We start from the raw sequence: 23,430 nt of genomic DNA, 5'->3' as shown, positions 1-23,430 counted from the left end.
TGCTAGTGCTAATACAAATTCAGTTATTATTCAATAAACTGCCTTTATGATATGACTGTAAAAGCATTATATGTCTGTGATTTGTTGCTTTGGTAACAAAATTTAAAATTAGGTTTGCAACCTAGTGTGCAAATCCACAGTATCAGCCTGTTTTAACTATTCCTCTATCAGTCTGAGCCCAACTTATAGTCTGAAAAGCAAGATGGATTCAGGTTTTTATTTTTTCTGTAATAAGGTGGTATTAAACACAAATGCAAACATTTATTATATTGCAGCTTGCTAATTCCTAGATATGATGGCTGCATTTGTTTTGATTTTTGCGCTTTCTTCTATTTTCATCTGGTGATACAGTCGGTAAGTCTGCTCTGCAGCAGAATGTTTTAGTTACAAGGATGACACAAACTATTTACCACTGGTAGTGGTGCTTACAATGATCAACATTTATTTTTTTCTTTAAATCTATTTTTAATGTAAAAAAAAAGCAAGACAAGGAGCAGTACAGTACTTTCCACATATCAAGGAGATGTAAAAGTAAACTGGCGTATGACGACTCAGGGAATTATAATACATACAGCCTAGGCTACATAGTCCATCAACCAGAAAATGTCTGTATGTATGACTACTGCCCCAGGAGGCCCAACTTAAGAAAATGCTGCAACCTGTCATGCAATCAACAACAGTGCAATTAAAGTATTCCCAGTGATAGGAGATCCATCAAAGAGAGGAAAAAAAGAAGAAAGAAGAAGAAAAAGTCAGACAAAGAGAGACAGAGACAATAGTCATAATCACTTTGGCACCTAAAAGGATAAAAAAAATCAAACGTTGCAAGCTTTTAGTGATCTTATTGGCTGGTGCAATAAGAAGAGCAATTTGGGATGTTTGTGGGGCTGGGATCCCGGTGGCCCTACACAACAGAGCAAAGATGCCACTCCAAAAGCCTCAGATCCTGGGGCATTTCCACCATTTATGATACATAGACCAGACATAGAGAAGGTTACATCCTCAAAAACACGCTGGGGAGGTGGAAGGGTAGAATTTAGCAAGACGGGTTGGGACCAAATACCATCTGATAAGCACTTTTACATTAGCTTCTACTAAAGCAATATTCAGTATACCTGTAACCGAGAATAGAAAGCAGCTATGCCACAGGTCAAGATCTCTTTCATTAGAAAGGTCCTTATCTCAACCAGCCATGTAAGAGAAGTTTATTGGGGCACCAAATAACAGCTTATAGATTATAGAGATATCCCCCTTCTGCAGTGGCGTAGCGTGGGTTGTCAGCACCCGGGGCAAGGCAAGTAATTTGCGCCCTCTAACCCGCAGGATTTTAGCACTCGAGTTTCTTCCACTAGATTAGGTAAAGAAACCCTTACCCCCTAAGCACATGTATTGTTTGTTATGAAAATACTGATGTAATTAAAGTAAAATGCATCTAAATACAAGTTTGAATGACCAGCGTGCCCCCTTTCAATGCAGAGAGACCAGAGTGCCCCCTTTCAATGCAGAATGACCAGCGTGCCCCCTTTCAATGCAGAGAGACCAGCATGCCCCCTTTCAATGCAGAATGACCAGCGTGCCCCATTCAATGCAGAGAGACCAGCGTGCCCCCTTTCAATGCAGAGAGACCAGCGTGCCCCCTTTCAATGCAGAATGACCAGCGTGCCCCCATTCAATGCAGAGAGACCAGCGTGCCCCCTTTTAATGCAGAGAGACCAGTGTGCCCCCTTTCAATGCAGAATGACCAGCGTGCCCCCTTTCAATGCAGAGAGACCAGCGTGCCCCCTTTCAATGCAGAATGACCAGCGTGCCCCCTTTCAATGCAGAATGACCAGCATGCCCCCTTTCAATGCAGAATGTCCAGCGTGCCCCCTTTCAATGCAGAGAGATCATTGTGCCCCCTTTCAATGCAGACAGACCAGAGAGACTTACCTGCAGCGGCGGCTTTTCCTCATTTCCCGCGTCTCCGAGTCCTCCCGCCTCCTCCTCGGCCAATGGCATGCGATCGCCTTTTGGCCAATCAGGAAGCGGGTCTCGGATCCGCTTCCTGATTGGCCAGGATGAGGATCCGTGTGACAATAGCAAATTTTCATTCGCTATTGTCACACAATGGGTGGGCTCAGGGCGCACTGCTCTGCGCCCCGGGTCCACCCTTTTTTGAAGCCTATTAGAGCCTCTGGCTCTAATAAGGTGATTAGAAAAAAAAACCCTCTCTGTGACAGCGCCAGGCTGCTGACTCACTCGCTGCTAAACTGACTGAGCAGTGAAGAGAGCTTGCAACGCCACCCCACCCTACACCAATGGACAGGTGAGGCACAGTCCAGCCCCGCCCCGACCCGCCATTTTCAGCCATAGGGCGGCTGTGCTGGACATCTCCCAGCCTAAAGATGGAGGCAGCCGCAGACAGTGGGTGAACTGTGTATGTCAGAGTCAGACAGCCAGAGTGACACTGCCGTTTCCCCCCCCCCAGATGTTGCGCCCGGTGCGGTCGGCCCCCCTTGCACCCCCCACGCTACGCCACTGCCCTTCTGACCTGAACCCTGCGTACACCACTTTTCATACGGCATAACTCTGTACTGTTCCGACACCTTCGGTCTAATGGAGTGAAAAAAAGGGGTAGTTTGCAAAAACTGAAACAAGTTTATTGGGAGGCATTTTCAGGGCTTCCTCACAATATCATAAGGTATAGTGACATCTGTGTGTTTAAAAGTGTCCTATTCCCTTATCTAGCCACAACCGTAATGCCTTGACATCTAGGCCTGGTGGAAAAAGCAAATTAATAATTAAATTCTGTAATAAAATAAAATAAATAATTAAGAATAAAATATGCTCTAGAGGGCAGCAGGCCTAAGGAAAGAAAACTAATTAGTTTTCCTAAGGAAAGAAAACTAATACAGCCACCACACCTAATGATTGGTAAGCTGCAATATATTAGATATTTCCTTTTGAGTTTAATACCCCTTTAAAGTATTAAAGGCAACACTTTTTTTTCAATTTGGTTCAAATAAGGAAAGGGTTATACCCCTGTCATTTTTTTATTTTTTATTTTGCAATCTGTGTCCCATTTGGGAAATTTTCTTATAACCAAAACAAAATCTCTCCAAAGTAAGGGAATCCTTGAGTGTCACTAGGGTCACAGGAACTGGTGTCCCCATTGGAAGATTTCCCTTCTATTTCTGTTCTGGTGTTAACCTGAAATTTTGGGATTTTCTTTTACTTTCATTTTTTCCTGAATAGGGGCACAGATAGCAATAAAAACCTTGCAGATGTTGTAATCTTTCTCCACTCTATCCAAAATAAAAAAAAGTTTTGTCTTTAGTTATATTTTAACAGTACAATTGGAACTCTTTGTAAAGGGTTTTTGACTGCAACACCTTCTTGCCACCTTTTTCTTTACCTCCTACCACAGGCCATCTGCCTGGGCTGCCAGGACTTGATTGGCTTGGTCTATTACAATGGGGTGATTTAAACTAGAAAATTGAAAGAAATGGGGGGAAGTATCGCGCTTCAAGGGAAATCTATATGATGTGTAGTGATATTGAAATTGTATATGATAAATACTTGTGAAATAAAACTAATTAGCAATAAATAATAAATATGCACAGTGATATTGAATAATAACTTATAAATAAATATATAAAAAAATCATTCCATGTACCAATAAATATAGAAGTTCTTAAATAAATACATATAGTGATCTACAGTATATCAAAAAATAAATCAAATAAATATATCAAATATATAAGGTGTGAAGATAAACTGTTCTACAAATATAAATAAGGTGCTTATGGTGATATTGTGTTCATTTCCCCTTCAGGGTATCCCCTGAAGAAGTCATGTGAGCGATCGTGACGTAACGTGTAGGGCATAGCACCGGAAGTGACGTACGGAATGCGGAAGTAAGTCCCGCGGCTAATTACAAACGGCTAAGAACGACAGTCTTTTAATGTGAGTTGTTACATTTTTTTTTAATAAACTTGTTGGATTGAAAATACTACACTCTATTGGCCGATTATTTCGAGATCCGAGGGATTACCTGAGGGCCCCCAACTTGATCCAGATAAGGCGAAGCACGCCACCATCCAGCCACCATACACAACTTAAAGGAGGAGAGGAAGAGAGATCAGATCTTATATAGATCTAGAGGCGCATTACCTGAGAGCTTGAGGTGAGCATTTAGCACACCCATAGGTGAGGAGCACCAAAGAGCACCCCATATATATGGTGTAAAGGTGGAAGAAATTGTATTGAGACACCTGGAAGAGGAAGATCAGCGTTATACGTCTCATCTGTTTTTTCTGGGACACTTGAGCACCTTTTAATAGATTTGGGCACTTTATTTCATGTTGTGTAATACACAAAAAGATATGTTTGTTTATATTTGCACTGAACACTTTATTGGCACATTTATTAATTTTTGATGTATTTTTTATGTAATGGAAATCAACACAATATCACCATAAGCACCTTATTTATATTTGTAGAACAGTTTATCTTCACACCTTATATATTTTATATATTTATTTGATTTATTTTTTGATATACTGTATATCACTATATGTATTTATTTAAGCACTTCTATATTTATTGGTACATGGAATGATTTTTTTATATATTTATTTAGAAGTTATTTTATAAGTTATTATTCAATATCACTGTGCATATTTATTATTTATTGCTAATTATTTTAATTTCACAAGTATTTATCATATACAATTTCAATATCACTACACATCATATAGATTTCCCTTGAAGCGCGGTACTTCCCTTCATTTCTTTCTGTCTTTTAACTGTGTGGCTTACAGTAACTAGTACACGCAGCATTAAGGGTATTTCCACCTACACCTCTTAGGACAGCGCGAGATTCACACCCATACATATAAACTAGAACATTACTTAAAAACTAATAGCCAGTCACTCCATGCAAAAAAAATCTTGTAATGCTTTTATTCTACTCTAGCTCCTATCTCCCCAAGAGTTCTGTGGCACACACATTGTTTACTCAGTAGCACCAACACTCTGTTACCATCAGTGTCTAGGTCCCCACCGCAAATTGTTCCCACATCACTGTGCACACCAAACCATAATAGCTGCAACCCTATCTTGCACCTCTCCCTCGGTATCTGCAAAAGCTCCTGTCGCAGTTCTTCCCATGCTGACTGGAGAAGCTTCTCTAGCTACACTTCCCATGTTGCATGTAGTTGCATTGACAGTAGTGAGCCCATTGGATGAGCTTCTGGCAGAACTCTGAAACAGAGCATGCTTGCCAGCTGGTATCGCCTCCTTTAACATCTACATAGTTACATAGTTAGTCAGGTTGAAAAAAGACACAAGTCCATCCGGTTCAACCATAAAAAAACAGTATTGAAAACCCTACCATACAATCCCATATACACAATCCTATACCCGCTGTTGATCCAGAGGAAGGCGAAAATAAACCCCAACAAAGCATGATTCAATTTGCTACAGCAGATCCCCCGAGAGGCAATCGGATATTCCCTGGATCAACTTTACCTAAAAAAAATGTTAGTACCCATTTATATTATGTACACCTAGGAAAGAATCCAGGCCTTTTTTAAAGCAATCTAGTAAGCTAGCCAAAACCACCTCTGGAGGGAGTCTATTCCACATTTTCACAGCTCTTATGGTGAAGAAACCTTTTGGAGACAAAATCTGTTTTCCTCTAGATGTAAAGAGTGCCCCCTTGTCCTCTGTGTTGACCTTAAAGTGAACAACTAAAACCCAAGTTCACTATATGGACCCCTTATGTATTTATACATGTTGATCATATCTCCCTTAATCTCCTCTTTTTAAGAGAGAATAAATTCAGTTCCTCTAATCTTTTCTCTTAGCTGAGGTCCTCCATGGCTTTTATTCGTTTGGTTGCCCTTCTCTGCACTTTCTCCAGTTCCCCAATATCCTTTTTAAGAACTGGTGCCCAAAACTGAACTGCATATTCCAGATGAGGTCTTACTAATGATTTTTACAGGGGCAAAATTATATCTCTCTCTCTCTGGAGTCCATGCCTCTGTTAATACAAGAAAGGACTTTGCTTGCTTTGGAAACAGCAGCTTGGCATTGCATGCTATTATTAAGCTTATGCTCTACCATAACACCCAGATCCTTCTCCGCTATGGATTCCCCCAGTTCTTCTCCACCTAGTCTGTATGATGCATGCATATTCTTAGCCCCCAAGTGCATAACTTTACATTTATTAACATTAAACCTCATTTGCCACATAGTTGCCCAATGAAAAAAGTGCATTGAGGTCAGATTGTAAGTTGGAGACATCCTGTAAAGAAGTTATTACACTGCAAAGCTTGGTGTCATCTGCAAAGACTGAAATCTACAGCTCTGCAATCTTTCAACCCTGTGCATTTCTTCACATTTAGTATCATTTTGGGTGTTTTTTCTACAATTGCCCTAAGATGGATAAAATAACCAATAAATAAACCATGAAGGCATTTCATAAATAGAATCATCTCCCCAATATGGTTATCTGCATATGGGAGATCTTGGTGCAGCATCACCCCCTTCTTCTGCGTGTACTGTCGTTCACAACTCATAATTTATTTGTCTCCTTTTGAGCAGTGTGGTGAATGAGTTGTGCTGGTGGGGGGGGGGGGGGGGGGTACATTTCTGACCATGCTAAATCTGAACAGGACCAAGGGCTACATGCCATGGGCCACCTGGGATACTCAACAAGAATTTTCAAATTCCGGTGACACTTCTACTTTAAACATCAGTGGTAAGTCATTGTATGGGCCAAGGGTGACTTGCTTCTGCTGCTTGAGATGAACATTAATATGCTTCCCCGTGCCCCACATGAATGGTGCGAAGGGTGATTGCAGGTTCCCTGAGCAGGAGGTGAATGCATGTTCCTGGAGTGGGATGCTATCACAGAAGAGGGTTAGGTGAATATAGAGAGAGCTGTACTATAAAAAGAGGGCTAATACAGGTTGGGATGCACTGTGAGTATGGGGTAAATGCAGGCTACCTGTGTAAGAGAAATGGTCGTGGTGTGACTGGTAACTCCGCCAGTACTTGTGATGGGCACATTAGGCACTTTCCTGCATGTGTGCGCACTGGCAGAAGATTGGCAAATGGACGCACACCGGTTCGCCGCGGGTTGCGTGCGCTATATAAGAACTATGCTTAGCCCATCAAATTGCTGGATTGTCTTCAGCTCTCCCTGTTTCCTGAGCATTTGCTATCTTCCTTGGATTTCCAGTTTTGACCCGGCTTGTTCCTGATCTGTCTGCTCCCTTCTCCTGGCTTTGACCCTTGGCTTTGTCTGACCTTCCCTGCTCCAGTTTGGCTCTCCTGCATTTGACCCCAGCTTGGCCCACGGACTTGCTACCTATCTGCCTGCCCACCAATACCTGATCTTGGCTTGCCTAAAGGACTTGCTTCTGCCTTCTCCCTGCCCTTCTGTTATGACCTTGGCTAAGCTCCTGTTGCCGCTACCTGCCTGAACCCTTGGACTGTTCCTCTGTGTTTGACCCTCTTCCAGCATTTACATCTGCTGCCTGGTTGCTCTAGTTATCCAGTCCACTTGAAGACTCCCAAAAGGTTTTTAGTCCAGCATCCTTCCGGAGACCATCAGTCTACTCATGGGACCCTGTTGGCAACCAGTGCTGGGCGCTACATCTTCTGTTTCAACCTCAGGGGTGTGCCGCACTCAGCCGCAAGGGGAGCCCTCTCTGCATCCCGGCCTCGGATCAGGTACATGACAACCTGCAGAGATGTGCTGTGAACAGGGAATGAATGCAAGTTGCCGGGAATGATATGCACTTCATTGTTTCATTGGAAGGGTACACTGTGCTTTTGGAGGAGGGGGGAATTCATATTCCCATGGGTGGGATTCCCTGTGAGCAAGGATTTAGGTGGGTGGGAAACAAAGCAGTGTGATGGGGGACTAAGGAGTAGTGAGGTGAGCAGGAAGGATTCTGCTGTGAGCATGGGGTGAGTGCCTTGAAAGGGAGGAGCTGCGGTCAGGGAGTAGGTTGGCCTGGAAGGGATGTGCTTTTATGGGAGGTGAAGTGCAAGACTGTGCAGAGGCCCCTTGCTCAGTAGATATAAGTATGCAGGTGCTGGCCCTGCTAGAGCTTAAAAACAGGTGTACTTACAGTACATGGTGTAGGGGTAGAGGCCCCGTGTATAGCAGACATACATACACAATTGCTGGCCCTTGTGGAGTTCTTTAAACAGATACCACACAGGGGGGCAGGCATTATGGCAGGAGGTTAAGATTGTGTACGGAGAGGGAGTTGAGTACAGGGTAAGAATGAGAGGATGGTGTTGGTGGAAGAGGACAGGGAAACATTTTATCATGAGGTGGCTGCAAGATTTTAAATAGGGCGATGCTCTGTAAGGATAATTGGAGGCATTGTTCTGCACAGAATAGTGTAATGGCCCTGAAGACACCGGAGGCAGCCAACAAGGTGCTGCCCTATCCAAGCCTTTGCAGGGTAGCTTTGACAGGACAAGCTGGAAGCAGCGCAGCTGAAAACCGGAGGCATGGAAGGCAGACCTGAAGCTACTTAGGCCAGGGGTGGGAGGGATTTGGCTGCTTAATAGGAGAAGAGAAAATGGAGACATGCATACAGGGTCCTCTGCATGTAGTATGTAAAAGGCATGGTGAGCATACTGTATATCACATTCATAAATGGCACAGAAATGATAGCCACCGTCCCTATTCCTGGGGCTACCATGTTTTTATACAATAATTGAATGATTTAACCATAATCAATATGTTACGACAGAGCTTTGTTTTTACTAACATTATTGTAACCAAAATTTCTGCCTCTATCTGGAAAAAAAGTGGTTTACAAGTAGTTTGCCTTTTTTATGGCACAAAGCGTTCTTTTTTCCAGCACTAAAAGTGTACATACAAAGAGTTAAACCATAAAAAATTTCCCCTTGGGGTGGGACTTTGAAGCCACTTAGTGCCTTCAAAGTCCCTCCTCGAGGAGAATTTTGTTTATGGCTTATCTATCAGGGATGTGGCACATTTGGGGGGGGGGGGGGGTACCTCACTAACTTTCTCTCCTACAAAAAGTAAAAAAACAATCAGCAAAAAAAGCAAAAAAAAAAGCAAAGGGAAGAAAGGGATAATTAAATAACTGTTTATGAGGGGCTATATTATGTTTAAAACAAAAAGGGTTTCAGGAACAGGGTTGATTTACTAAAACTGAAAAGTGCAACATCTGGTGCAGCTGTGCATAGAAACCAATCAGGTTCCAGATTTTTTGTGAAAGCTTAATTAACCACTTGCCGACTGCCGCACGACTATTTTTGTCGGCAGTCAGCCCCTCACAGGCAGAGCGACATAGGGCTACGTCGCTAGCCTGTGAGCAGGGCCGCTGATAGGCCAGTACAACTGGCCCTGTTGTACCGGGCCCGGAGTCCTCAGCTCTGCAGGGGGGCCCGGGCAATCTAAAATCTAAAACACAGTGCAGAATAATTAAAAAAAAAGCCTTTTTGAATTCACAGAATCCCCTCTCCTACTTACTAAACTGGTGTTTTTCCTTTTTCTGGGCCCCTCTGCAATAATGTGCTGGTATGTGTGGGAGGGACTACTTCTTCTGTTTCGGGCGCATGTCTATTCAGTGCCCGCTCTGCATAGGATTCCTGCCTGCAGCCTGTGTAATGCCTTCCCTGCCCTGGCGGAGTGATCTCTCTTCCCCTGCTTATGGTGCTCAGCTCTGCTCCCCACTCGGCCAGGAAGCTGTGTCTGTCTGTGAGGAGGCAGAGAGGAAACATCTCAGCCACAGGCAGCCGACATTTCTCTCCAGAAAGCAGGTAACAGCAGTGCAGGAAGGAACTGAGGAGAAGAAGAGGTAAGTTAGTGAGGAGAAGAAGAGATTCATGATCGGGAGGCTGCCAGACAGTCACAGTGCAGTGCCTAACACAGCAGAACATTCAGGTGTCTCTGAACACTGAAGACACATTTATTTCACACAAAGTCAGGCAGGGCTAAAGATTGAAGGAAAGCCCAGAAAATCCAGATTGTTTCTTTATGTATTTGACTTTGTAAACGTTTACAGGATTGATGTAGCTAAATGTGCTTTCCTCACTGGTATTATTTCCCAAGTCAGCCTAAAGACTTCTATAGTAGAAAAAAAAGTTATGCTTTCAAATTTGTGCTTTTTAATCAAACTATCTGAGAACAGAAAAGCTTTTTTTTCAGGTTGGAAATAAAATGATCAATAACCATAGCAGAGTCATTGAAGGCATCCTGTCACTTCTGTCACAAGGGAAAGTTACAGGAGTTCAATATGTAAGGAAGAGTGGATTCTCTCTGCCAGAGGTGGGAAGCATTGTGACTCTGCCCTAAAAATCTCTGCTTTCACTTTATCTAAAAACTCCAATCCCAGACAGAGAGATGGGGAGAGACAGACTGAGAGGAGAAGAGAGAGATATTTATATAGATGGGGAGAGAGATGGAGAGACAGAGAAAGAAATAGAGAGAGAGAGACTGAGAGGAGAAGAGAGAGATATTTATATAGATGGGGAGAGAGATGGAGAGACAGAGAAAGAAATAGAGAGAGAGAGACTGAGAGGAGAAGAGAGAGATATATAGATGGGAGAGAGAGAGAGACTGAGAGGAGAAGAGAGAGAGATATATATATGGGAGAGAGAGAGACTGAGAGGAGAAGAGAGAGAGATATATATGGGAGAGAGAGACTGAGAGGAGAAGAGAGAGATATATAGATGGGAGAGAGAGAGACTGAGAGGAGAAGAGACAGATATATATATGGGAGAGAGAGAGAGACTGAGAGGAGAAGAGAGAGAGATATATATGGGAGAGAGAGAGAGACTGAGAGGAGAAGAGAGATATATATGGGAGAGAGAGAGAGACTGAGAGGAGAAGAGAGAGATATATAGATGGGAGAGAGAGAGACTGAGAGGAGAAGAGAGAGAGATATATATGGGAGAGAGAGAGAGACTGAGAGGAGAAGAGAGAGAGATATATATGGGAGAGAGAGAGACTGAGAGGAGAAGAGAGAGATATATATATGGGAGAGAGAGAGACTGAGAGGAGAAGAGACAGATATATATATGGGAGAGAGAGAGACTGAGAGGAGAAGAGAGAGAGATATATATGGGAGAGAGAGAGAGAGAGACTGAGAGGAGAAGAGAGAGATATATATATGGGAGAGAGAGAGACTGAGAGGAGAAGAGAGAGATATATATATGGGAGAGAGAGAGACTGAGAGGAGAAGAGAGAGATATATATATGGGAGAGAGAGAGAGACTGAGAGGAGAAGAGAGAGATATATATATGGGAGAGAGAGAGAGACTGAGAGGAGAAGAGAGAGAGATATATATGGGAGAGAGAGAGACTGAGAGGAGAAGAGAGAGAGATATATATGGGAGAGAGAGACTGAGAGGAGAAGAGAGAGATATATAGATGGGAGAGAGAGAGACTGAGAGGAGAAGAGAGAGAGATATATATGGGAGAGAGAGAGAGACTGAGAGGAGAAGAGAGAGATATATATATGGGAGAGAGAGAGACTGAGAGGAGAAGAGAGATATATATATATATGGGAGAGAGAGAGACTGAGAGGAGAAGAGAGAGATATATATATGGGAGAGAGAGAGACTAAGAGGAGAAGAGAGAGATATATATATGGGAGAGAGAGAGAGACTGAGAGGAGAAAAGAGAGAGATATATAGATGGGAGAGAGAGAGAGACTGAGAGGAGAAGAGAGAGATATATAGATGGGAGAGAGAGAGACTGAGAGGAGAAAAGAGAGAGATATATAGATGGGAGAGAGAGAGACTGAGAGGAGAAGAGAGAGATATATAGATGGGAGAGAGAGAGAGAGAGAGAGAGAGAGACTGAGAGGAGAAGAGCGAGATATATAGATGGGAGAGAGAGAGAGACTGAGAGGAGAAAAGAGAGATATATAGATGGGAGAGAGAGAGACTGAGAGGAGAAGAGAGAGATATATATATGGGAGAGAGAGAGACTAAGAGGAGAAGAGACAGATATATATATGGGAGAGAGAGAGACTGAGAGGAGAAGAGACAGATATATATATGGGAGAGAGACTGAGAGGAGAAGAGAGAGATATATAGATGGGAGAGAGAGAGACTAAGAGGAGAAGAGAGAGATATATATATGGGAGAGAGAGAGAGACTGAGAGGAGAAGAGAGAGATATATAGATGGGAGAGAGAGGGACTGAGAGGAGAAAAGAGATGGAGAGAGAGACAGAAAGAGAAAGAGAGGGAGAGAAAAAGAGAGATGAAAGGGGAAAGAGATGGAGAAAACAAGATATAGAGAGAATTAGAGATGGAGGGGCAGACAGAAAGAGAGAGACCGAGAGAAAGAGACAGATAAATATTATAGAGAGAGCGGTGGACAGAGAGAGAGAGATGGAGAAAGAGAGGGAGATGGAGAGAGCAATAGAGAAAGAGAGGGATAAAGAGAGAGAGAGAGAGAGATGAAAGGGGAAAGAGACTGAAAGAGAGAGATAGAGAAAACGAGATAGAGAGAATTACAGATGGAGGGGCAGACAGAAAAAGACAGATTGATAAATATTATATAATATAAGATAAAGATGGAGAGAGATAGAGAGAGAGAGAGAGAAAAAGAGAAATGGAGAAAGAAGCAGAGAGGTAGGCAGAAAGAGAGAGGGGCGGAGAGAGTGAGAAATAAAGAGAGAGAGAGAAAGAGAGAGAGATAGAGAAAGATAGAGAAAGAAAGAGAAGAAGAGAGACAGAGAGTTAAAGATTATATATCACAAAATAAAGATAGATAGAGAGGGAGAGAGACTGAAATGATAGAGATACAGCAGAGAGAGAGATAGAATGAATATATATCATAGATACAGAAAGAGAAATGGGCGGAGAGGGAAAAAGAGAGAGCAGAAAGATATATGGAGAGAGAGGAAAGGATGAGCTACCAAAAAAAAAGAAAGGAACAGAGTGAACGACTGAGGGAGGGAAGAGAGAGACAGAGAACAGAAGAGAGTGCAGAGAGGAGCAGTGAGATGAACTGGAAGATCTATATACAGTATTTGAAGCATCAGCTTTTATCAAGAGAACAGGAACTTGTATAGAAGGCTGTATACGGTGTAAGAAGGCTGTATACGGTGGCACCTGCAGCTCCTCAGGTGCAGAAATTTTATGCCCAGCTTATTTTTAGCCTCCATGTATATGAGGCCTGAGTTCCCATCACCACCGGGGTAGGGATAGCAGTGGCGGCAATTTATTTCAGAGCCACCACAGTTCTTTTTTAAAACAGTTAGCTTAGCCCCAGCATTTTCTGTGTGCCCCCCTTTGAATTTAGTACTAGAATCACCGACTGACTGTGAAAGCCAGGATTTAGTCCTGGTTCACATTAGTACGATATCAGACATCGCATATGATTTGGAGCGCACTGCTCTGCAAATCACATGCGATGTCTGTGCGATGCAAATTCAGCCATACAGATTGTATGGCTGAATTTGCATCGCATTCGAACACAACTCGCACAGGACCCTTCTTTTTTGGTCCGCAGCAGAATCGGATCGCATGGTGGTTCACACCTATGCGATTCATGTTCGAACTGACAGTTCGCACTGCGATATGCAAACTGATCTGGAGGTGTTGTTAACCCTGTATTGACACCCCCAACAATTCGCATATGGCAGTGTGAACTGCTTGTGATTTGAATGTGATGCGGGAACCTGCAGTGGATTCACAGGGTTCCCGCATTGCATTTATGTGAACCGGCACTTAACACTAAACCCAGAAGCTGAAAAAATATTTTCCTGTGCTACACAGCATTCCATAGGAGTGCCTGTAGCAGACCACTGTGTGTCACTCCCAGCTTTTGTAGCCTCCTGGGATCTGTGAAGATTTTACATGAATAACTAAAAGCTCATAAGAAGCTGATCATTGTAAGCCCCCTCTCAGTGGTAAATGGTTTCTCTCATCTCTGTAAACTGATACATCTCCAGGAGAGCTTGTTCTTTTGAAAGACAAAAGACTTACTAGCTATATCACCATATAAAAATTAAGGAAAGAGAGTCTAAAAAAGAAAACTAATGCAATGCAATATACTAAATGTCTGCTTTTGGGTTTAGGACTGCTTTAAATATACAGTATCTCACAGAAGTGAGTACACCCCTCACATTTTTGTAAATCTTTTATTATATCTTTTCATGTGACAACACTGAAGAAATGACACTTTGCTACAATGTAAAGTAGTGAGTGTACAGCTTGTATAACAGTGTAAATTTGCTTTCCCCTCAAAATAACTCACAGCCATTAATGTCTAAACCGCTGGCAACAAAAGTGAGTACACCCCATAAGTGAAAATGCCCAAATTGGGCCCAATTAGCCATTTTCCCTCCCCGGTGTCATGTGACTCGTTACAAGGTCTCAGGTGTGAATGGGGAACAAAACTTTACAATCACTTTAAAGTCCCTTCTATTGCACTCAGCCTACTCCAAATCTCCAACTTTCTTCTGCAGTGCTCCGTCTTCCTGATACAGGGAAAGTGGAAAGCAGAGCTTCTGGAGCTCACAGAGGACATTACAAGGAGGCAGAAAACCACTATTTCAGGAAAAATAGATTATAGGGCCAGTAAGCAGTGGATATCTATGATTTTTATTTTTGAGCAACCATGAGTGTTTTTGAGCTGATAGTATCTTAAGACACTGGGCTCCATCCCTGAAACCTATCTACCACTTTAAGAGCAGTGTTAAAAAAGCTCATAGCATTTTTCAAAAAATGTTTTGCCATTCAGCAAAAACGCTTGTAAACTATTTATTTCATAGAGCTATCCTGAGATAAAAGAGGTCTGTTCCCCTCTGAATTCAGTATTCCTTTTAGATAATCAAACCTATAACTGGCTGGAGGAAGATAAATATCACTTAAAGACAAAACTGCACTTTGTTTCCAGGCGGGGTCTAGGGAGGGGCCAGGGGCGGGGTCTGGGGAGGGGCAAGGGGTGGGGCTTAAGGGGCCCCATCAGGTAGGCTGTACGGGGCCCCATGATTTCTATCAGCGGCCCTGCCTGTGAGGGTCTAGGGAGGGAGCGCGCGCCGCCAGAGGCGCGCTCCCGCGCAGTCACGGACCCCCCCCCGCGCGTGTCACTCACGATCGTCCGTTAGAGCGGGAGAAAGGCAGGCGGCTAATGTAAACAAGCCACCTGTCATTCTCCCCTGCGTATGAATGGTGATCATACGGTTCTACTATGTAGGACCGTTGATCACTGTTCATGCACCTCAAGCCACAGCCAATCACAGTTAGAATCACGCCCCTAGTGACACACATAACCCCTCCCTCTCAAAAAAAGTTAACCTCTTCACTGCCAGTGTTATTTTACAGTAACAGTGCATATGTATAGCACTGATTACTGCAGTAATGTCACTAGTACCCCCAAAAGTGTCAAAAATGTCAGTCAAGGGTCCGATCTGTCCGCCGCAATGTCACAGTACCACAAAAAAAATTGCAGATCGCCGCCATTACGCGTTAAAAAAAAAAAAAAATGACAAAAATCTTTCCCTTAGTTAGCAAACGCAATAACTTTTGCGCAAACCAATCAAAATACGCTTTTTGCGATTTTTTTTTACCAAACATATGTAGCAGAAAACAAATTGGCCTAAAATGTTAAAACATTTTGATTTTTACTTTTTTTTGGGGGGAATTTCATATAAAAAAATTTGAAAAATATTGTTATTTTTGCAAAATTTTCGCTCTTTTTTTATTTATAGCGCAAAAAGTAAAAATCAAATACCACCAAAAGAAAGCTCTGTTTGTGGGAAAAAAAGGACATCAAATTTGTTTGGGTATAGCGTCGCACGACCACGCAATTGTCCGTTAAAGTCACGCAGTGCCGCATCGCAAAATAGGCCCTGGTCAGGAAGGGGGTAAAATCCTCCGGGGCTTAAGTGGTTAAACAAGCTGAAGTTAGAAGCAAATTGGCTACCATGCACATCTGCGCCAGATTTTGCATTCTCCAGTTTTAGTAAATCAACACCATTGTTTTCTCCAGTGATTACATGAGGAGAACTGCACTCTCCTTGTGTACCCTGCAAAACCAACACTGCTTCTTTGACTGGTCAGTCCTGCAAGGTGCAGGACAGGGCCTGGCAATGCAAAGGAAGGAGAGTCTTCTGCCCCAGTTGCAAAATGTCCATGGCACAACAATGGGTGACTCTTGTCCTGATCAATTGGCTGATCTACAAATCTTTACATATAACAATAACATAAATGTACTCAAAAGATCCCAACAAACATACCCTATACATTTCCCTTCAGTTTCAGTCATAAAATAGAAAATACTAATCTGACTATGCCTTAAGGCTTTTGCTGTTTTACATTTTCTTGAATTTTGTGAGATCTAGCTCCAACTTACCTGTTTTTAACATGACAGTGGTCCACTAAAATAATAGCAAATATCATTCAGATGGCCATAGAAGCCATGGATTGTAAAATGATACCAGTGTGGCTCCCCCTGTTGCATTTTTACCTGGATATTGCATTTATTTGATAAAGGATTATTTACAGGTTATGCACATTCTTACCTGCTACGAACTGTATCCATTGTTATTTCAACAGTTACGTTCCAGGAGACAGACCCAGAAATCTGCTTGAGGAGCAAGGCACTCCTTAGCTCAGGCCAGCTTGTGTAACCATCCAAGGTCCATCTAAAGACATCTCTGTTGAATCAAAATCCCGATACATTTTTGTAAGTCGTGATTCTCTAAGATCATATCTTTGGATACTTGTTTCACAAAGACACTTTTTGTGTTTGTAAATTTACATAAAAGTTCTTTTGTAAGATAAAAAATATAGTTGGAGATTTGAGATTTTGTAGTCTGCAGCTTTTTGGGCTAGTCTCGCTTTTTGGACACAATCCTGATCTGGTCAGCTTTTGAAGTAAACTTGTGATCTGACATCTGAAATCCAGTAATCTCCATTATAGAATCTTTACCATTACTACCACAGATGCCCAGAAATCTCTTGGTAACTCTTGATTGTGAACAAAATAATATTTGAACAGCAGCTTCTTCAAGGTGGCACAATATGTCCTTTGCGGTTCATGAAATGTTGACATTAATGTTCTTTGCGGAAAAGTATTGGGGTATCACATGTAGCTAGCAGCAGAGTCTCAAGCCTCCCCCCGGTTGACAATCCACATTCTCACTGTTGGGAAAAGAAAAAAGAAAAATAGCAACAGATAAAAGAAACAGCAAGCCAAATCCTTTGGAAAACCATCTGCTGTAATGTGCACAGAAGAGAAAGTGGGTTATTTTTATCTGTTTCTTCATATTTCAGTTGCATAATAATTCTTGATAGACATTACTGCATATGGATATGGATGTTAAAGACTGGTAGAAAATCTGCGTGTTCAGTATCATGTGAAATTACTGAGTACCAGAAGTCTTTAGAACACATTTCAGCTTTATTTTTTAACAAAACTCCATCATTAATGTGTAATATTAAAGTGCAGTCCCTTGGAGCAAAGTGTTATAAATTGAATTGTAACAATCCCAAATCACACTCCAATAGGGGCAAATTCACCACACCTGTTTGGGTGCCATTTATTTTCAATGCCACCTAAATGCTGTGTGGTTTTGCTGTGATTGTCACATGAGAAATCGCGGCAAACTGCATCGTGCGCAGCTTGTTGCCCAAAAAGGAGCAAGAGCTTCTTTGGGGGGACAAGCATTGCGCATTGCGGGTTTCTGTGATTGCTGTTTGATTTATCATGTGACAATTTTGGCAAAACCGCACTGTATTTAGGTGGCATCCACAATGAATGGCACCCGAACACGTGTGGTGCATTTTGCCACTATTGCAGTGTGATTTGGGATTGCAAGCAGAATCGCAGGGATTCTGCCTGAGATCCAAAAATGCCAGATTTAAAAGGGCCTACCAAATTGAAGCCGAACTCCAGCTAACACTCTTTAAGCAGCTACTGTGACAGTTTTTCTTTTGGGATAAAGAATTAACATACAGTAGATGATTAAAAAATGACCACTGTAAACACCTCTGTCAGTGTTAAATAATTTGTCTCAATCTGCTAACTGCTACCTTTGCAGAATAGCTTGTTCTATTGAAAAATAACAGACTTACTGGCATGATCAACAGGTGAAGATAAAGGAAAGAAAGCATAGAAAGGACAACAAATACAGACACCACATATAAAAATTGGTAAACTTCAATATAGTAAATGTTTGTTTTAGGGTTTAATATCGCTTTAACAGTTCTTGCAAACTGAATTCTAATACATGGGGAGATCCAATGCCTGTTTACGTCTGTGTCAGATTCCCACTGTAGGCTGTGGTGATTGGCAGGGTGGTTTTAGGGCCACTTTTAAAGTGGTTGTATACCCCCTGTTATGTTTGTACCTATAGGTAAGCCTATAACAAGGCTTACCCATAGGTACTGTAAATATCTCCTAAACTTGTACCGTTTTGGGAGACATTTACATTGCATGCAGCCGATGACGTCATCAGCACATGTGCTCTGAAGGAATTGCCGCCCTTGACGTTTCTTCAGAGCCCTATGCCGTGACCGGTGACTCCCGCACGCATGTGCGGGAATGACGTCACGCAGCTCCAGGTAGTAGCACAGCCGGAGCCTGCAGACCTTGAAGGAAGACAGGTGAAGATGGATGCGGCCTCCATCTCGGGCGATGTGGGCTTCGTTTGCAGGTAAGTGTCACATAATGTGCTAGTATGCGTTGCATTTACTTTGCAGATAACCAAAAAAAAAAAAAATACAGGCTTTACTTTTTCTCTAAGGCTCCAGGTCTTAAACGATTTTCAAAACATAGTCCACAATCTCTAAAAGTAAACCATACTGTTACCTAGTCATCTTTTGGAACAATAAAGTCCTAAATAGACAACAGGGGCATTTGGAGGCCATTCTGCTTTTTTAATTGAATAGAAAGCAATATCATCCTTTTTTTTATTACAAACTTTTTATTGAAAAAGAATTGTTATTTTACATGAAACATTTGAAGCAATTGCCGTAAGAAATATTGATATGCATGACTTTGAAGAATAAAGAGAATGAAATTCAATATCAACACAAAGACCATATGAAGTCATCATGTATACAAAAACTGTTACTGTATAATAGTCCATGTCTAACATTGTTTGTTTTGGAATTTAACTGTTTTTTTTTTTTAAAAACTGAAAGAAACGAAAAAGTAAAAAAAAAAGAACAAAACTAGGGTACTTCAGTTATATATAGAAATATATATATATATATATATATATATATGTAAACTATGCATTGTGCATGTTTTTAGGCCCCTTTCACACGGGGCAATCCGCTCGGCGGACTGAGTTAGCTTAGCGGGGATCGCTCCGTTGATCCCCAGTGAGCAGGCGGATGACAGGTCCGTCTCTGCTCACTGTGCAGAGACGGACCTGTCAGAGTCCCACTCTCCTCTATGGGGAGATCGGATAAAAACAGACAGCATGTCGATTTTCATCTGATCCCATTTAATCCGACCCGCTGGACGGTTGGCGAACATATCGCCATCTATCTGTTTTAAGTGGATCTTGTCGGATCGGATGACAGACGGGTGATACCTCTCCGCTGACATCAACCCCTCCATAGAGGAGAATGAGTGGGCTTTAATATCAAAAAGCTTTTTTGTTTTTTTTTATTGAGTAATGGATATTTTCCATTATTTTGATTTCTTCAGTTCTTGCTAAGATCTGCATAAATGGTACAATTGTCTCATTCCAGTGGGGAGCTATCGTTCAATGTGTAGCAACACATATACAGTAGTATGAATCAGCTGTGTACGAGGTGGGTGAATATCAGGTACATTTTGGAATAGTAGACAATTGCCCACTAATTTGTTAATGAGGGTAAAGACTTCTTTCAATGTAGGGGATAGCTTATCACAATACCAAAAAATGTGTGAAAAGGTACCTGAGAGGGAGCATCCTCTAAAAGCAGTTTGGGGAAACATTGTGAAAGATTATGTTTAAATGAGCTTTCTACCTAGTAAAAAGTTTTACAGCTGTCTTCCTTATTGTTAAAAATTTGGTGCCTCTTCTTAGGTTTGCCCACATGGAGAACCAATCAGAAGTTGACAATTGAATATTCAGTTATGTTTCCTATTTTTGCATATGAGAGTTTTTCTGTAGGACTAGAGGTGTTCAGATCATTATACATATTTGAGATAAGACTCCTACCTCTAGGGCTTCTAAAACAAATATGTTCAAATATAGACAAAGGGGATCCAGGGGGTTTAAGTTAATGTGCCTCAAAAAATGATTTTATTTGGTCATAATTTTGTCGTTCAGTGAGGGGGATATTTTTAGAAGCCTGTAGGGAATTGAAGGAGATACATTTTCCCCCACTAAAAAAATCTAAGAATTTTTGACACCATTGTCAATTCACCACTGAAAATTATTTGGAGAGAGATAGGCTAGTCTGAGTCTCAAATCACCCAGAAAAGAGGAGCCCAATGGGGGACTTGAGACTAGTGGCCAATCCTTCTTACATTTATTCCATAGTTTTAGAGAGTGAGAGACAATGGCGTTGTGAGAACAAAGAAAGCAGATTGATACTTAATTAGACTACAGTAGACCTAGAAAAAAGTAGGTGTAAATGGAGCATTTTTTGAATACTAACCATGGGATTGTGTAGTTAGTGGTGTTCCATTGCGCTATTTTTGCGAGTCTGCTGGGGAAGCCCCTTTGCTCAGTACCTTGGAGATTGCTGTTATCACTGTAGTAGCACTGACTACCATGAAGATTGTCAGCTTCCCCAGCGACCCATCAGGTATGTGATACATACTTACATTTGTCCAATTCGGAACTATGTAAGTATGCAATGAATATTATACCTGGAGTTAAGCTTTAAATATGGAGCGCTGCTGAGAAACATATTTTCACGATAACTGTGCTGGATAAGCCAATGTAATGTTGGGCTTTTACGGCTCCCTCACCAGAGAGGGAGCAACACTATAGGAACAGGTGAGCGCTCTCTTTAGTATTTCTTATGTAACAAATGGCTAATGGAACATGGCCTTTAGTTCTGGTGATGTGCTGGATGTCTCTCAGAATGTCCTCCAGCGACAGGACTTTGCTCAGGGATCGTATTATAATGCAGTATATTCAGACACATTTCTGCCTCTGTTTGTGTAGCTGCTGTATTCTTTAAGGATCTATTCACATTTGCGTTTCCATTTACTTAGAATACAACAATGGATGACTATGTGCTTTTTTGTTTTTTTTGTGTGTTTTTCTCTGCATATGTTGAGTTCGTCGCTTGGCCAGAAAAGAAAAAGAAATCTTTCTGTTTTCTTTATATTGCATGTGTTTCCCTGCATAAAGCAACACAAAATAACACACCAGACAAACATTTTAGCAAATTCCATCCATTGATGTAATTAAATGAAGTACGCTGTATCAGGATGGATTTTCTAAACATGCGTTGTCTCAGTGTAAACATGTGATCCACTCCATGGAACAAAGCTGCTGATTCCCTGCCATGAGGTTAAGGTATTTGTTTTACTGCAGGGAAGCTGAGAAGGTGGCCCTCACATACAGCAGAGGAGAAGAGACCTTTGCTGTTTTTTTTTTCTAGTTCCACAGAAGGTAGAAATCTACCTTCTAACTAAAAAAAATAAATAAAATTACAGTAAAATAAAGCAAATATACCTATTTTAGGGAAAGTTCTGAAAAATGTTCCCCTTAAGTGTGTTTAGCTAACCTTTGTCAGTTAGGGCTTTGTCTAGGGTGTCCTTGGACTGTTGAGGGAGGTTGGAAGTGCTTAACCAAGCTTTCCTAATAATGTGAGTGTAGTGGAAAGTATCTCAGCGTAAATATTGATATAGACAGTTTTTCTAACCTTATTTAACTGACTCATTCTGCAAACAGTGGGGATAGGGACAGGACTGGATCTCCACTTAGTCAACGTAGTCAACGTAGTCAACGTACACCATTGCCTAAGTAGGCAGGGCTGGCAGGGGTTTCATACAGCTACACACATTATGTTGCTGACTGTAAATAACACATCCTATTATAAAATAAATGGTATTTTTTGTGTTTGCAGTAGTGCTTATTAGTGTTGAGCGAACACGGACTGTATTATTCGGGTCCGTACCGGATAATTGGATTTTTGTTACCTGGACACGGACCCGAAAACTTTACTGTATGTTCGGGTTTAAAATCCGTGTTCGGTAATTTTATTTCCTGTATGTAATGGCGCGGTTTTAATGGCGGGCTTTCAACAGCCAATCAACAAGCGTTTAACTGGTGTGCCATAGAAGCCATCACAGCCATGCCTACTAATGGCATGGCTATGATTGGCCAGCTGAAGCATGTGACCCAGGTCTCTATAAGCTAGAGACACAGCGCGCTGTGCGCCGGTCTGCTGTAGTGTAGGAAGAGAGAGCACACAGAATAGTGCTGGCTGCTGCTGATTAGGGACAGACAGGGAAAAACAACATTGTGCCCGAAAAGAATGCAGGGACAGGTCAGAGTGCAGGCAGGGAAAGATATTTGAGCATTTTAGGGACAGGCTGGAGAGATTAGGCAGGGAGAGATTAGGAGACACAGGACAGAACAATCGTCCGTTAGCGATCTACATCGATTTTGCTGTGTGGGGGTGGTGCAGTGAACGATCTTTTTGCCCTCACTTGAGCTCACTGAGGAGGAGGAGGAGGAGGGAGAAAAAAAATATATTTTTATCAGTCTGTTGTGTGCAGCATTCAGCTATATTTTACTACAGAGTGCTGTTCTAATCTGCTATTTAAAAATTACAAATTTAAAGGGGAATTTTTGAATAGGAAATAAACTTGCCATGCTCTTAACTACATTTTGCTGCCATTTGCAGCACTCTAGCCCTTTCCATTGGTTTTTTAGAGCCATTTTAGTGCCTGAAAGTTCGGGTCCCCGTTGACTTCAATGGGGTTCGGTGTCCGGGTAAAGTTCGGAAAAAGTCCGGGTCACTGACCCAGACTTTTTTTTCAAGTTCGGCCGAACCCGCCGAACACGGACATCCAGGTGTCCGCTCAACTCTAGTGCTTATAGTTTCATGTGCTTAGCTCCTATACTTAAACAGAACTGGTAGAGAAGTGTGCAATATTTCTTAACTCTTCTAGTTGTTGGCTCTAGGTGTACAGACAAAGGGGAGGGGGGCTGTCTCCTTCACCTTGTCTTTCCCCAGTGTCTGCATGCCTTGTGTGACTTTGATGCCTGATCATTTTTTCAGGATACTAGGGCTGGGGAAATAGCACAAGTCATAGGTCTGGAGGGGCTTTGGGCTTAGTTAAACAATAGATAGAAATGCTTAGTGTTATAATGAAAACTTACATTCTTGATTCGAATTCACAAATAAATGAACAGTGACTTACTGAAATTAAAAACTATGTTGAACAACTACCTATATATGTAAAAAATACACACACGTTTTAATTTCAGCAAAGCACAATATTAAAAACATTTAAAAAT

The 23,430-nt window shown here is 41.8% G+C and overlaps 1 protein-coding gene across 1 annotated transcript in view; it reads right to left on the bottom strand.

Moving 5' to 3' along the window:
- The window catches only part of KCNJ4 (potassium inwardly rectifying channel subfamily J member 4), a 254,324-nt gene that overhangs the window by 107,754 nt on the left and 123,140 nt on the right, over positions 1-23,430 (bottom strand). Inside the window, exon 2 of the mRNA XM_082265853.1 lies at positions 16,525-17,146. Coding sequence (XP_082121979.1) covers positions 16,525-16,544 — 20 coding nt within the window. The 5' untranslated portion in view covers positions 16,545-17,146. The remainder of the gene's footprint in view (positions 1-16,524; positions 17,147-23,430) is intronic.

The sequence above is a fragment of the Pelophylax lessonae genome (assembly GCF_965119305.1).
Source record: "Pelophylax lessonae genome assembly, chromosome: 8".
NCBI classification, from domain to species: Eukaryota; Metazoa; Chordata; class Amphibia; order Anura; family Ranidae; genus Pelophylax; species Pelophylax lessonae.
The sequence above is the reverse complement of the archived record's forward strand: the minus strand, read 5'-3'. Positions and strand labels throughout refer to the sequence as shown.